General features: G+C 43.7%; 1 protein-coding gene across 4 annotated transcripts in view; it reads left to right on the plus strand.

The window, feature by feature from the left end:
• Window positions 1–9,361, plus strand: part of GRM7 (glutamate metabotropic receptor 7) — a 732,546-nt gene extending 723,185 nt beyond the window's left edge. For all 4 annotated transcript variants that reach the window (XR_014796613.1, XR_014796614.1, XM_084901928.1 and 1 more), the window contains one exon: window positions 8,191–9,361. Coding sequence is in view for 1 of the 4 variants with exons in the window: in XM_084901930.1 (XP_084758056.1) it covers window positions 8,191–8,240 (50 nt within the window). In the remaining 3 variants the exon portion in view is untranslated. The remainder of the gene's footprint in view (window positions 1–8,190) is intronic.
• Window positions 9,362–16,637: the final 7,276 nt, after the last annotated feature.

Consider the following 16,637-nt stretch of genomic DNA (forward strand, 5'->3'; position numbering starts at 1 on the left):
TCATTTCCTTCCACACCGTTTCAGTGTAATGTAGATGAGAAAACAATTGAGTCCAGCCAGGACTACTGCCTGTGTGGAGTTCACATGTCCTCCCCTGCCTGTGTGAGTTTTCTCCAGGAACCCCAGTTTCCTCCCACACCCCAAAGATGTGCATGAGAGGTGGACTGGCATGTCTGAATTGTCCCAGGATGAGTGTGTATTGGGGTGAGGGCACTGGGGATGGAATGTCATCTTGCCCAGACTGGGTTCCACCTTGCACCCTGAGTTGTAAGGACAGTCTCCAGCCACCTGACCCTGCACTGGAATAAGTGGACTGCAAAACCCATTATCTAACTTGTTTTATTCATCTTTCTTAAATGTATGTAATGCTCACATGTACATCCATGTTGACTATTAGAAGTGTGTTGGGTCTTTATTAGAAGTTTGGTGATGCTTTTGTGGCCAGAAACATGCCTACGAACCATCTCTTGTTCATGTCAATTAGCCTGAGCAATAGCTGGTTTCATTATACATCCTTTGGCTTAATGTCACAGTTTCCAAGAACCTATCAACAACAGAGGGAGGAGCCAGTGCGCCATTGCCTGCAGTTACTGTCCAAGGCCTTTTGGAGGAGCTTCTGTTTGGAAGCTAAGTAACCATAGGAACCGTGTCTTCTTTATCACTTTACCTCAGGTACCTTGCCTTTAGTATAGCCACATGCATGTATACTGAAATAATCACCTGGCCCCCCCTACCCTGCCAGCCTGAGACCCCACACCCTCCGACTCCTCCAGGTACCTGGCCGGAAACACAGCACACTGTTCCTGGAGTCCTCCTTTCGACAGTCTCCCATTCTTTGTCATCCAGACCGAACGTCCATTGCATTGAGAAGCCTTTCCAGACCAAGTGTAAGAACATTGCCATTTAAGACACAATGAATTGGTCCTTGTGAATATCTTTATACATTTATTCTGGTGCTATCATCATTTCTCCCACTATAGCACAAGCTCCAAGCAATAGAGCCACCTCGGACTCATCCCTCTGCCCCTGGTATAGATGGGGTAAGCACTTGGCACATTTTTTCCAAGGTTTTCCAGGCTGCTGCTTTTCTGTTCTTGCAAAGAGGTCACTATTGTCTGCAAATATGGCAGACTGGTCCCAGCAGCCTCAATGCCCCATCATCCACGGAACAGCCTCCCTCATTCAACGTCGGTGAAGGGCCTGTTTACTTTGGGGGTTTTTCTCAATGGAAATCTAGCCTATGATTTCAAGCCTTATCCTTATCAGGTTAAGGAGAAGGAAAAATAAAACAAAGGAGGTGCCAGCCCCTAGCTGATGGCACATGGCTGCTAAAGCATAATCTGACTATACAACAAATGAGAAAGGAACAACTTGCAGACTTCCTAGACTGTTTGGCAAGGTCAGCATGCATTAGAGTGACTAGAATTTAACAGATGTTAAATAATATTTTTGTTAGATGGCTGGCTGGATGGACACAAATTCAGATTTTGGGGTTTTTGCAAGTAGATTAGAATGAATGGTGTTATGGAATCCTGATTTCTTTAACTGGCTGATTGCATTTCCATCCCTGCCAAGTTCTTATGTCAAGAAGTCTAAGTAACATAAGGACAGATAGTCTGGCATTCTCCTGGTAGATGGTGGTGGCAGAGTTGGGGGTGGAGCTGCAAAGAGGTAGAAAAGTCTCTCCCTCTCTCTCTTCTTTTGGTTCAGAGTAACCTGCATAATTGTGAATGACTCGAAGGTTTTGGTAATCATGTTCTTCATTCTTATTCTTCTGCATCTTTTTGGCCAAGTAGTGTGCTACTCTTAGATTATAGCCACTTTAGAATGATTTAGGAGAAATCATTACAAAATGAAGTATCTTTAAAAAAAATAGATACTACAGGGAGTCTTCTGGCCTATTTGAAATTCTGAATAAGAACTAATAGTTGAGGGTAACATCTACTCTTTTGCCATTAAGTGATAAGCTAAGGACCATTTACTGATGAAACCAACCAGCAGGAAACAGGTCATTGATTACAGAATGACTAAAAGTATTTCCCTTCGTTTTACTAACTGCAAACTGTAATATGAAGTATCCCTTTCAGTTAAAATATTTATGCTACAACAACTCTGAACTGTGCTTGACAGGGAAGCCGTTGGGGGGGGGGGAGCACAAACACCGTTTAGAATGGGTTCCTAGAAAGGTCAGTTTGGGCCAAGTTTCATCAGGCAATAAAGCAATATTCCAAAGTTTGCTCTCTGTTACAAATGACTTAAGTAACAGGCAGGATCAAGAACTAAGAAATGGGAGGATTCCAAGATGACTGCAGAGTAAGTAGAAACTACACTCACCTGATCCTGGTGCCAAACCAGATTTACAGCTAAATTATGGGGCAGTCAGCCTGAATAACCAACTGAAGGCTAGTTGAACATAAATATTATAACCAAGAATTTATAGACAAGTCTGGTAAGAAAGATGAAGGCATGAAAAGGGCTGTTTCCCCCTCTCCCCTCCCGGCCCCCACTCACATGCAGCTGCAGAGAAGGTGGAGGGATAGATGTCTCAGTGCAGAAGTCTCCCCCTCCCAAGAGCTTGGGGTCTCAACCCCACGTTGGGATCCCCAACCCAGAGCACCAGAGCCAGGAAGAAGAGCCTGAGAGCATATGGCAGTGAAACTCAGTAGGGATTCAGTCTGATTGGGAGAGAACAGAGGCTGCTAGAGACCCAGACACCATCTTCCCAGGGTCCAGCACAGCTATTGTTACAATGCCAGCCTGGGGAGTACACTATGAGGTCCTATAATTATCGGGACACCACCTTGCACCCAACAGGGACCTGTGCGACACACTATTTCTGGAGAAGCTCTAGTTGCAAACTCAGACAGTGATTGAGCCTTGTAGTTTTGGAACTGGAGCCATTCCTCCCTACCTTGCATGCACAACCTGTCCTTCCCACCACCGGGGTCCCACCCTGCTGGGCTCAGCCCCACAAGGAGATAGGACTGCTGCACCTTTAGAGAGCATCTCCCAAAGAGGCTCTTGTCCTGCACTCAGGTGGGCACGGGCTGTGCAGTTACAGTTGCATGGAGGGCATTCTTACCTGCCCTGCAAGCTCAGCCCATTCCATACCCTATAACTGGAGACTAATTTGACTGGTCCTTCTGACAACTGGTGGTCTCACCCCGCTGAGCTCAAGCCCAGAGGGAGATCAGAGTGCTGTGCAGAGCACATCTCCCTGGGAGGCTCCTGTGTGGGATGGAGACAAGTGCTGGGTTGTGTGGATGAGGCACATGGGGAAGGACAAACGGTGCCCCACCTATAGGCTCAGCTGATTCCACCCCCAACAGGAAACAATTGTGGTCTATCCTCCTGAGTCCCGAGGCCCTGCCCTACAGAGCTTGCAGAGGTTGGTTTCACTCAACCTGAACCTGCAATGTGCTCCTTCCAGGGGAGGGAGGGTCAGAGTCTCGGCATAGACTGAGTGGTCTGGCTCTGGAATAGGGGCCACTTTCACCCTATTGAGTGCCAGACCATGTTGTCCTCCAAGTAGAAGACCCTCTAGCCCCATCCCCCTGATCCCAGACACCTGCCCTACTGCGCTCATGCCTTGTGGAAGGGTCTGAAGGATGCGACCAGCTTGAGCCCATTCTACAGTCTCTCTGCAGGAGGCTCACAAGGAAGGCCAGATAACCTCAGGGAGTAGCAGTGTGGCCAACAGGAGGAGGCGGGCCTCAGGGTGCCTTGGAACTTTTACTGGTCTGCCCTGGTTCAGAACTGGAGGAAGCCGAACCTTGAACACAGCTTTGTATCTCCCATGTACACCCAGGCCCAGTAGAAGCAGCCACAAATAACAAACTGTGTGGTATCTCTAGACAGGTAGCCCAAGGTTGGTTACAGGGAGTGTCTGAAATCAATCTGCACCAGGACCCCATTCAAATGGACCCGGAACCAACACAACCAGCGGTGGCCTTCAGACCACACCAGAGCACGATCCAGCTAACCACACAAGTGGCACACCCAAAGGAAGAACCCAGCAGGGACCAGACCCTGCTGAAAACAACCCCACTCGGGAGACAGACCCTGCTGAAAACAACCCCACTCGGGAGACAGCTGCCGCAAAGGGGCTCATACTGTCATCAAAGTCTATCCTTACAGTCAGCCAGACTGAGGGTTAACCCATCTGTGAACAGGCCAACAGCACTCAAGGCTGAACTACAACAGGAGGGAACACACAAACCGCACAGGAAACCTTCTGGGAGCCCCAGCTCAGGTGATCAAGAAGATTGCATGACTGAGCCCCACAACAAAACTCCAACATAAAACCACCATAACAAGTTTGAGAGTCATAGCAAATCTAGATACTACACAGTGACAAACACAAGAAGGCACACAAAATAGGGAGACAAAGAAATATGCCTCAAATAAAAAAATAAGAGTAATCCTCAGAAAAAATAAATGAAATGTAAGCAACTGAGATACCAGATGCAGATTTCAAAAACGCTTCTTATCTGGACACACAAGCAACACCATCTGTAGTTTATGGACAGCCACACATGCAAGAGGCGTATGAAACCACCTTGGGAAGGATGCAAACCAACATCAGAATAATAGCTTTGGTGGGTGGAGGAGGGAAGGATTGGCAGTGGGGGTAGGGAAATGGGGAAGCATTGCCACCAGGTTTTATTTCCTCAGGATGGACAGAAGGGCACCTGAAATAGTCAATACGTCAACATGTGTTGTACTCTGGACTGTGATAGACTACTGTTTTCACCTTTTGTGGCTGTTTGAATCACTTCATATACGTAATTATACATGCATACATCTATACATATACATTTAATTTTTTTAAGATCTCCAGAGAACACATGGAATAATGAACTATAGAATGCCTTTTGATCCTATATAATAAAAGGTTAATATGCAAATTGACCAAACAGCAGAATGACTGGTTGCCATGACATGCACTGACCACTCCTGCATTGGGCACTCCTGAGAAATGCTGACTTTTGAAGACTAATTTCTCTAATAAATCATGTTATATTAATTAGCTAAAGTTAAAGAATGCTCAATGCAGGAGCTGTCTCCTGGTGGACAGTGCACTCCCACAGAGGGAGTGCAGCTCAGCCAGTAGCCTGGTTCATGGCTGGAGAGCACAGCAGCAGTGGTGGGAGCCTCTCCCATCTCTGTGGCAGCCCTAAGGATGTCAGACTGACAGCTTAGGTAGCCATCAGTCAGACATCCCCCAAGGATCCCAGTCTGCAAGAGGGCACAGGCCAGACTGTGGACCTCTCGGTTACAATGCCAGCCTGGGGATCACCTCTAGTTTAAAAATAAAGAAATAGAATATGTGGTGAGGGAAAGGCCTGTTTAACTTTACTTATTCAGTGTTTCTTATAATTCAATGTTTCTTATCCCTGAGACTTTCCCCTTTTCTATTTTTTCTTTATTTCTGATCATCTGGATTATACAAGTTTCACAGACCACGCTTTGAGAAATGATTTTTTTTTTGAAACAAAAGGCTCAGAAATAAAGTTAAAGAGAACACAATTCACTGAAGTTAATGTCAAATTGAGTTTGATTTTGACCAACACAAAGAATAAGTTGGAATGTCTGACCTTTCTGAAGTAGCCAAGGCACATCAGTCATTCAATACCCTGCCTAATTGTAAGCATCACTTCAAGAGATGTTGCTTTGAGAACTACTGATGTAGATAACGTAAAATTCAGTAGGGATCACACCTTCTTCTTAAAACTTACAACTTCATAAAAAAAAGATTCCAGCTATTTAAAAAAAAAATAAAGTCTATTTCACAAGTGTTTTACTGCACAACTATTTTGAGGGAAACATTTTCTTTTCTAGACCATAAGGTGCATTGCTATTTAAACAAATGGAATTATTGGATACCATAGAAGTACTTAATTACTCATAAGGCCAACATGGTTTTAAAATAAACACTGTAATTCATTGGACATTGATCTGAAAAGTACAAAATCGCCATCTGAGGACCTGCACCCCATCAGTACTATTTCGCTGCAGTGTCCCTAAAGCTTTTCTGAGAGGGAATCATTTGTATGGAACTTTATAATTTAAAAATACATTTATGCACTCTGTTACCAGGTGAGAAATGGGTATTTCATACATTCATGCAACTCCTAGCCCATAGGGTGACAATTATTCTACTCATTTTTCAAAGGCTCCGAGACGTTCAGTGTCATTGAACTGGTCTAGTTCCCACCACAGGTAGCTGACAGCTGAATCAGAACCTGGGTCTGTGAAGCCAGACCCCTCCGCTGTGAATTAGGGATTATAACCAGTACTCACCTCAAGACTCCTGGAGCACACACGATGATCCATGCCAGGCATTGGTGAATTTATCAGTATCATTTCTAACTTTGTAACATGTAGCTTCATCTTGATTATAGTTTCACACAAACCAGTGCTGAGCTTTACAGTGCAAGGGCAACATTTTCTCACTAACTTGTGTGGCAAATACTCCTCCTGGATGTTTTAAAGTAACCTGTTTGAGGAATTTCAGGTGTTTGGCTGTTTTGCTCTACAGCTATGCTCATCTAGAAAACAACCTTGCTTAGTCACACAGAGAGGTGGTCTGATATTTAGGTCAGTATAAGCTTCTGGGATGGTGTGTTCCCCCCACCTTTGTCCTGAGGATAGCTAACACCTTGCATTTGACAGGATGACAAGACTGTTTGTTGCCTCCTTCCATTGGGGTGTCCTAGCTATGACACTATAAAGAGACTTCAGAGGGGAAAAAAAAATCTTTAGAAAGTTTTTCTCCTTCTATTCAAACCAAGCAGATTGTAGAAGACAATGAAGGCTGTGATAACACAGGGAACCTTTGAAGACAATGTGATAACACAGAATAACCTTTGGATAATTGCAGCCATGTATTTAATGAGGGAGGATGCATCATGACCAGTCTCATGATCAGATTTCCTTTTGAACCCTGAGTTTCATGTAATTCTATTTTTTCTTTAACTTTAGATAATTAATATAACATGATTTATTAGAGAAATGAGTCTTCAAAAGTCAGCATTTCTCAGGAGTGCCCAAATTTTGAACCCAGGAAATCAGAGCGCTCTTTTTCGTAGCATGTAGATGTGCTATATTACATCTGTAACACACTGGCTGCATCACTCGAAGTTTAGATTACAAACCCCCTCTTAGTGTGTTCTCGTGCCTTTTTTGTTCTTCCAAATTTACAGATAGATCCCTACTTAAGAGCGCTGGAAGAATTCTTGCTACTTGTGTGTGTATTAAATGAACAGTACTATTTAGAATCTAAGAACAGTAAGTAAAATAAATCATCTGTAAATGGTACATGAACTCACCTTGTGCCCAATAGCGGTGGATGCAAAATTGCTAAGATTTCGTGAGTAAAGAGCATATCATATCACAGCAACCGTTTCACTTAGTACTGAGAACCAGGATAAAAAGCAGAGTCCTACCTGGGCTCTTGGTGTCTGTTTCCAGCATAAAGGCAGGAAAGCATCTGATTTTCTCATCAGCTGCTCATTAGTGCGCAGGTTCCTGTGTGGCAGGTGGTAGGCAACTGGCACGTCTCTATGGAATAAATGATTGAATGGATGAGTGAATGAAGGTGAAATCACTGTATCAAATAGAAAATTTATTATGCATTTAAGGGGGGGGCTGTGTTGAGACACGTGCAAGATTGAAGTAGCTTCAAACCTTGATGAAAGTAGGTCTGCAAATTACCATTTACAACTTATTATGATAACACTACAAAAGTCAATCTACAGCAATTTGACTCTGAATCGGAGCTGGAGAAGGCACTTTGACCTCATGACCTCATCTTTGGTCAACCCAGATAAATGCCAGAGATGTAGGACAGATCTATCCAACTTTTATTATGAGAAGGTCTGAGAGAAAACACAACAAAATCCAGTGTAACATGGGTGGGCCTTTTACTGGTAAGCTTGGGGCTGGCTAATTAGGAAGCATGATCCCACTGATAACCTTACTAAGGCTACAAAGCACAAAAAGGAAGGCTGCAGACATCTCAGAATGGAGAAGAAATAGTCACAAGAGTCCCAAGTGATGTGTGTGTTCCTCAATGGTGCATGGTCCCCATTCTTATTTTGCACCCAAGTCATCACAGACACAATTCTGCTTCTGCCTTGGCAAATACAGGGTCATGGCACCACTGATTTTTGCTCATTTCTCTTTCAGGCCCTGCTGCAAAAAAGAAGTATGTCAGTTATAACAACCTGGTGATCTAAGCTGTTCCATTCTTTGGAACCACGGAGGAGGAAGACCCTCAGTTATTTCGTCATCCAACCCGGCACAGGACTCTTTTGGTCCTGCCCGCTGCCCATCACCGGAGGAGCATCCTCAGCCGGAAGACCAATCAATGTTAGAGGATCCAAGTGTCCGACACAGCTGCTTTATGAAATATTCCTACTTTATCTTGGCTTAATAAGTCACTGGCATCAGCACTGCCAACTTGGCTGCAGTTTTGGACCTTCCCTGCGGAAGGGAGTGTTGAAACTCAAGTCCCACCCAGGCTCTCTAGGATGAACTGCCGAGAGCCACCGTGACTGTTCTCGGGGCTGACCTGTCTCTTTCTACGTATGTACTCCCAGGTTGCAAGGTTTTGAAATTTTCTGTACAGATTGTGAGGACTTTTGCACTTTGCCATCCGATGTTGTACCTCGGTTCACCATTTGTTTTCGAATGCCTTGTTTTCATAGCGCCCTATTCTCTCAGACGGCAAGATATTTGGGGAAATTTTAAAACAAAAATTTTAAAAAAGATCTCGGCGGACTAAAATCTATATTTAAACCGTACACACACACACACACACACACACACACACACACACACGACTGTATAATTATGAGTATAGTACCGTTGCAAATCATGTTATTTTTTTTAAGACAAAAAGATACTTAAAGACCAATAACTGTGCTGATATAGTAGGTCCCACCTATCTGTCGATAGGTCACACGAAAGGAAGGTATAGGCTGAACTGAATAGAGGTCTTGATGTTCGGAATGCATGCCGGTAATGTATTTTACAGTACATGTTAATACTATGTTCGATATTTGTATTTGTGTTCTCTCCTGTTATTTTATTTAGGGTATCTGGATATTTTGCAATAATTTTAATAATGCTCAAGCTCTTTGAAGAAAAAAAATATGGATTTTTCACGTCTTGAGGTTTTGTTCATGCCCCCCTATGACTGACTGGTGTGATAAGGACTTTTTAAAAAAAGCATGTATGTTTTCTACTGTTTGTAATAAGTACTTTCGTTAATCTTGCTGCTTATGTGCCAATTTAGTGGAGAAATTCCTTGCTGAGAAATTCCTTCTTTCCATTCTCTTTCAATTCTGTGATACTGTCCAAGAATGTATCAATAAAATACTTTGGTTAACTTTTGTATTTCCTGCAATTAAGTATGTTTAGTTGTTTTTCCCCTTGGAGTTACAGTTTATTTCGTAAAATCTGAAGCCAGGGAGCAATGGAGCCCACAGTCGTTCAAGGCACAAGCCTGAGCTCACAGCTGCAGCCAGACCTCAAAGAAAGGAACGCTACAGCGCCCACACATTCTGTTTTTTCATAATTGAAGTTGAAGCCTGACAACCCTCAGACATTTACTCAGCAAGTTGCCTATCAAAAATACAGCAAAAACGCCAGAGGGAACGGGAAAGTACAGGAGAAATACTAGTTTCAATAAACAGCAAGCTGGGGACAGTTTAGTGAAAAGATAAATCTCTCTGCCAAACATAGAGGACATAAGTGAGTAAAGATAACTCTAACAAAGCATTTGTCTATATTTGCAAACAGACTCTGTGGCCATGTTGTTGATGACAAGACTAAAATTGAGGCTCCCAAAACTCAGCAATAGGGGAATACCCTCACGAGTTAACTAATAGTAATTTGGGGAACAAAAGCACAAAAGATTATCTATTTGCAGAGTGGTACTGGTCCTTAGCATTCAGGGATGGCCCCCCAAATGCATTTAAATGACCCCCGGTGCATCTCACTGACTAATCTAGTACTGTAGCTATCAAAACCCATGCCTGCCTCCCCCTTTGGCATTCGCTGATCTTCCTGTTGACTCTCGGCTCCCTGGGCCCAAGCTATATGTGTGCAAACCTAGGAAACTCGTTTCCACGGCTCACTGAGAAAATGCCTCTGTTTTCCTCTCCCTTAATCACACCTCCTATGACAGACCATGGAGAGAAATGCAAAGCACAACAAAAATGAACTTGGACTAATCACCTTTTCAAGTTGGGGAGACAACTTACTATACAACCTGGCCGCCTCTCCTAACAGCTGCCCTGGGGAATGTGACATAAACCATGTGAACCCTCCATTTCCTCAACTGGAAAATGAGTAACATTACTACCTAGCTCATAGGTCTGAGAGGATTGATAGGCCTAACTTACCATACATGTTAGCTATCATTACCCCCACCACCAACAGCATCAGCACCCATCAAGCTTGTTGGATTTTGTCGTAAAAAGAAATTGAGTGTGTAGTGCTTCTCCGTTGCAGACACTAAAGCAGAGACTATACCATAGAACATGAGCAAGCCAGCCTGTCTTCTGGCTATTTAGTAGGAACATTTTCCCCCCACAAAGAAGCTGCATAAGAGCCTATCCCAATTATTCAAATGTCTAACCAAGAGTGTGGGGAAATAACAAATGCAATTCCATTTAGGTTTGGAAAGAGGGGGCTGCCAAAGACCTTTGCTCTGAGGCTGGATCCTCAGGGCAGAACTGAAGTCAAGAGTGATCGTGATCAGCACAAGGATAAAAGCTAAAGCTTCTAAGCACCATGTGCAAGACACTGTTGTTTCTTTAAAACATATGTTTATGGATTTCAGAGAGAGATAAAAACATCAAAGATGAGACAGAACCCTGCACACCCCACACTGTGTATTGAGCCTGCAACCCGGGCATGTGCCCTGACCAGGAATCAAACCATCACCTCCTAGTTCATAGGTCGATGCTCAACCATTGAGCATGCAGGCCAGGCAAGACATTATTTATATACATTGTATATTTTACATATTACAAACTTTATGTATATAAATATGTATTACAATGTATATTTTATAAACATCAATTTAATCTTCAAGATGCAGTTCTAACATTTTCCACAACCCCCATTACTACACAATAGTTTAATTAAAGTGTGCCAGTAGCCACAGGACAAACCTAGTAGAAAGTATTGTCATTAGGAAGTAAGGAATGTCCACCCTCTAGCCTCACAGGTTCCCTTGCTCTTCCTCAAACACACCAAGCACCTCCCACACCTCTTCTCTTGTTTGGCACGCTTTCCCCAAATATCTGCATGACTCCACTTCCTATTTCTAGTTTCTCCTTAACTATCATCATGATGGAGGTCTTTCAGGACCCTACCAAACAGCGTAGCCAGCCATGCCACATCAGAGTGAATTCATTACCTGCTTTATCTTTCTTTACAACACATCAGTACTGGACTTGATAGATTTATTTTTTTAGTAAGTCTCTTCTGCAGAAACACCTGGAAGATAGGACATTCTTTGTTTTGCTCACTGCACTTTCCCAGCACTTAGAACAGTGCCTGACAAGGAGTAGTCATTCCATAATATTTGTAAAAGAATCAGTGAAAGGAAGCATAGACGGGTATAAAGTTAAAGAGCTTTAGACCAGTGGTTGGCAAACTCATTAGTCAACAGAGCCAAATATCAACAGTACAATTGAAATTTCTTTTGAGAGCCAAATTTTTTAAAGTTAAACTTCTTCTAATGCCACTTCTTCAAAATAGACTCGCCCAGGCCGTGGTGTTTTGTGGAAGAGCCACACTCAAGGGGCCAAAGAGCTGCATGTGGCTCTCAAGCCTCAGTTTGCTGACCACGGCCCTAGACTATGAAAGAAGGGCTGGGGGAGCCTGAGTCAGTGTGTACAACAGGCTCTATTTCAAGGGGGCTTGGAGCTGGGTCTTTAGGGACAGACAAGACTCAGGTAATCAAGTGAAGAGACGAGACTGAACATTTGACACTCAGCCTGGGCAGTAAAGGAGAGAGCTGATACTATCAAAAGAGGAACCACCTCTTTAGGAAGCAAAGTGGGAGCCTAAGGCAGGTAGCTAGATATTCTAAGTCAGAAAACTTTTCACCCAAAGGAGGATGGGAGGCGCAGGGAGGGGGCATAGCAGAAAAGCACAGATTCAGAACTGGAACCAGAACACCCAGGTTAGAGCCCTGAGCTCCACCGCTGACCAGCTGTGCGATCCTGGGCAGCCCCTGCACCCCTGGCATCCTTATCTTCACGATGGAGACAGAGCACAGAGTCGGGTCTTCTCATTAATCAGGCCACTCAGATGAACTTGTTTGTTTTATAATCAAAACATGTTCCAAGTCTGAACACAAAAATCTAAAACCGTGTTGGAGGTAATTGCTGGGGTATAAGCAGGGGAAAAAATAATCACCGATTTGCTGTCAACATGATGAACTCTGCCTAAGGTATCCAGCAGGGCTTTTGGCCACTGTTTTACACAAATAAATGCAACTAGGCTCCAATGGACTAAAAATCCCTCAATCCCAGAACCAGTTGCTGCTGCTGTGTTACTTCTCTTTTGAGATGTTTTCCTCTATTAAATAATCCCATTGTAAATTTGCTTTAGCATGCCTTCTCTTGAATGTTTGTTTAGATCCTCATAATTATATATATTCTCTACCTTTCCAAACACACGGGTAGTGATAAGTGTACCTTCCCAATCAATCCTCAGCCAACATTCAAGAACGATAAGCCCTAGAGGCTTCTACCAGAGATCCAGGACTTCGCTGACTGTGGTGCATTAGGTGGATATCTGTGTGGTCATATCTCTAGCTAGAACCCGCCCTCCCAACCCCCACACAAAACAAAACAAAACAAACCTGCAGACATAACCAGCATGTGTTATTTCCCTTTGCATAATAAAAACATTAAGAAGAAATGAACCAGCCGAAGTTGGTTTGGCTCTATGGATAGAGCGCCAACCTCGGGACTGAAACGTCCCAGGTTTGATTCTGGTGAAGGGCATGTATCTTGGTTGTGGGCACATCCCCAGTAGGGGCGTGCAGGAGGCAGCTGGTCGATGTCTCTCTCATTGATGTTTCTAACTATGTATCCCTCTCCCTTCCTCTCTGTAAAAAAATCAAAATTTTTTTTTAAAAGAAGAAAAAAATGAACCAAAGCGAAGGACATCTAACATGCCTTGTGAAATCAACACACTTATATCTATGGTGTCTCTGACTCCATCACAGAAGAGAAGTCAGACCAAAAATCCTATCATTCATGACTCCTGAGTGAATTATGATCTAGTTTTTTCTCTCCAAATCTTAATAAGGCATTGGCCTGGAATTCTGCCAGGGCATCAAATCAGGTTTATAAGTTATCCTCAAGGTCTTTCTTTACCATGTTCTGGTTACGTTGCAGCACCTCAATACACTGAGCACACGCCCATTCCCCAGGACTCCTCATAGGGGGAGGGGGAAGGCCAGGCAAGTCTTGAAACCTGGAGGAAAGCCCTGGTTTCCTCACATTTTCCAACTCATCACTAAGCTCTGGGATCAAACATTGGTTCCTGGCCTTAATGTTGACCTAATAGTCTAGTTTGTTTGGCCAAGGGACAATAATGTGAGTACTGCCTAAGGAGATATGGGCAACTCAAGCATATAAGTCTCAGAGAACACCCATTTCTCTCACTCATGTGACCTGCCTGTCATCTGCCTTTCTTTGACCCTGAACCTTCACTACCCTTCATGTCTCATAGGCCAATATGTTTTCCTGCCCCATACTTTTACTAACTTTAAGAGAAGTTAGTACAATCGACTAATAAAGTGAAAATGGGGGCAAGTAACAGATTCTGATTTCTTTTCTAGAACGTATCTTTACAAATGCTTTTCAAACCCAGTTATTTTGTTAATGACATAGATTCTGATTCAGCAGGTAGGGCCACGATTCTGCCTAGAGATGCTCACACTGCTGGTACTTGAACTGGAATTTGGTTGGCCTGTGCACTAGATTTGACAAGCAGCTTTAATCTGTATCCTTACTAGACTCAAGAGTCTATTGTAATCAGTTTGGGGTAAAGCTTAGGCATTTTTGTTTTGTCTTCCACAAGCTTCACAGATGATTTTCATAAACAGAGTGGAAGGTTAATGTTCTAACTTGGTGAGTCCCAAGCTTTAGTGATGGTCAGAATTTCCTGGAAGCTTATCACAGCAGATAAGGCTGGGCCCCAGCCCAGAGTGTAATTCAGTAGGTCCAGGCCTGGGACTCATAATTTGCATTTCTAAACTTCCCAGGTGATGCTGATGCTACTGGTCCAGGGGCCATAGTTTGTGGTCAAAGCCAAGCAACCAAAATGCTCTTCCCACATTCTGCCTGTGCATATGACAAAAGAGGTATGGGCAACCCAAGCACATACGTCTCAGAGAACACCCATTTATCTCACTCATGTCATCTGCCTGTCATCTGCCTTTCTTTGACCCTGAACCTTCACTACCCTTCATGTCTCATAGGCCAATATGTTTTCCTGCCCCATACTTTTACTAACTTTAAGAGAAGTTAGTACATTGAGTAATAAAGAGAACAGACTTAACTATAAGTTGCATGACTAATAAACATGCAACAGACTCTTCTATGGGCTCTAACACATTTTGCAATTCTCCACTCAGGCTGGACTTGAAGCTGTGAGCACTACTGTCTCCATCACTGTTCTGTAGTGTCTGCTTCTGCCCCCCTTCCAGCTTGGGCATACATTTGTTAAAACCTAACTCACTGAAAGTGTGCTATGTACCCACATTCGTTCCTTAAATCACTTTTATTTTTCTTTCCTGGGGTCATAGTCAGAGATTCAGAAATTGACTTCTAAATACCTTGCCCTACTTTTGGGTCTGCTATCTTCCTATTTCTGGTTTCAGGTTAATTACCACATTTCAACTTTTTATTTTTAAAATATATTTATATATTTTTATTGATTTCAGAGAGGGAGGGAGATGGAAAGAGGTAGAAACATCAATGATGAGAAAGAATTCATTGATCGGCTGCCTCCTGCACATCCCACACTGGGGATTGAGCCCAGAATCCAGGCCTGTGCCCTGACCAGGAATGGAATGGTCACATCTATTTCAACTTTTAAAAATTGTATTCTAAAATTATTTTTAGTGCAGTTCTAGGTTCATAGAAAAACTGAGCAGAAAATTCCCATATGCCTTCCCAAAGCCTCCTCTGTCCACTGGGCTATGCGCTGCCAGCACTCCCTCCCCCCACCCCAGTTTCAGGAGCTCAGATGACACTTGTGCTTTCCCCTATGATTCCTCTCCACCAGGCCCTTGGAACTGTCCACATTAGGTTCAGAAAAGCACTTCCTTTCTCTTCCGCACCCCATGGGTGTTAGGAAACGCAATCAACAAATGACTGGAGCACCTACTCTAGGCACACTAGGCACTCATCTCAATTCCTGGGGACACAGCAGTTGGGTGAGAAGTCCAACTCCTGGGCTGGAGAGGCTTGCCTTCTAGAGCATGTGTCTATGTCTCACCCACAGGTGGTCCCTTCAAGAAGAGCATCTAGCATCAGCCACTGAAGGCAAGCCAACCCAGAGCTTCACTTTCCGCTCTGCCTTCACTTCCACTGGGGAAATCTGCACCTGCTGACTCTTCGTTTTGCTCGCTGTTACTTTGTGATTTAGGGCCCTGTGGTCCCCAAGAGGACATGAAGATCCAAACAGGCAGATCCCCAGCTGAGTACACACCTGGTTCCATAGCTGAGAAACTGCATACATCTCTCCACTGTAGGGACCTATTCACGACAAGAATGGGGAATCCCAGGGAGCAATTATTCTAACTCTGAGTCAGCAGCCAGCTCACAGCATCCCTCGTTAGAGAAACTGGCAGGATTTTTACCGCCTCCTTTAAATAAACAGCGCAGTTCTGCATCTGGCAACTGAGCTGGACAATGGAGGAGTCTATCTTGGTGACTGTCCTCCTCCCAGTGAGCACTTACTTCCAGAGAAACTGAGTCAGGCAGTCACCCTGGTCCCAAGTGGGCTGGGCTGCCTTGCTGTTCCCCAGACATGGTGTGCACAGAGACATCCATCATGCACTTGCTATGTGCTCAGCACTGTGTTAAGCAATCCAGATTCATCTCATCTAATTTTGTAAACAATTTTGTTCTATGTGGAAGGGATTAACATTATAATTTTAAAGAGTAGCCAGAGGAAACACAGCATAGAAGAATAATTTTCTTAATGTCATATAATTGATAAGTCGCAAAGCTAGGATTTGATCCCAGATTTTACTGATTTTGAACCAATACTATTAAACTCTAAATTATAATGCCCATGATGCGATTTCTTATTCACTCCAAAATAATAATTACAATCACAATAAAATTATAAACCCTTCACCAGGATGAAATAAGATTTTTACTAGTTAAGTATATGTATGGGTAATACATAATTATAATAATTATAATGCATGAAATTTGTGCCCCAGGGGGCAAGGAGCAGGAAGGGGGAGGTCCCTCAGCCAGGATTGAGGGAGCGTGCAGGCCAGGCTGAGGGACCCCATGAGTGCATGATCGGGGCCAGGAAGGGACACAGGAGGTTGGCCAGCCGGGGAATGATCCTGGGAGGGC

Source organism: Pipistrellus hanaki (assembly GCF_964339955.1).
Source record: "Pipistrellus hanaki genome assembly, chromosome: 13".
NCBI lineage: Eukaryota > Metazoa > Chordata > Mammalia > Chiroptera > Vespertilionidae > Pipistrellus > Pipistrellus hanaki.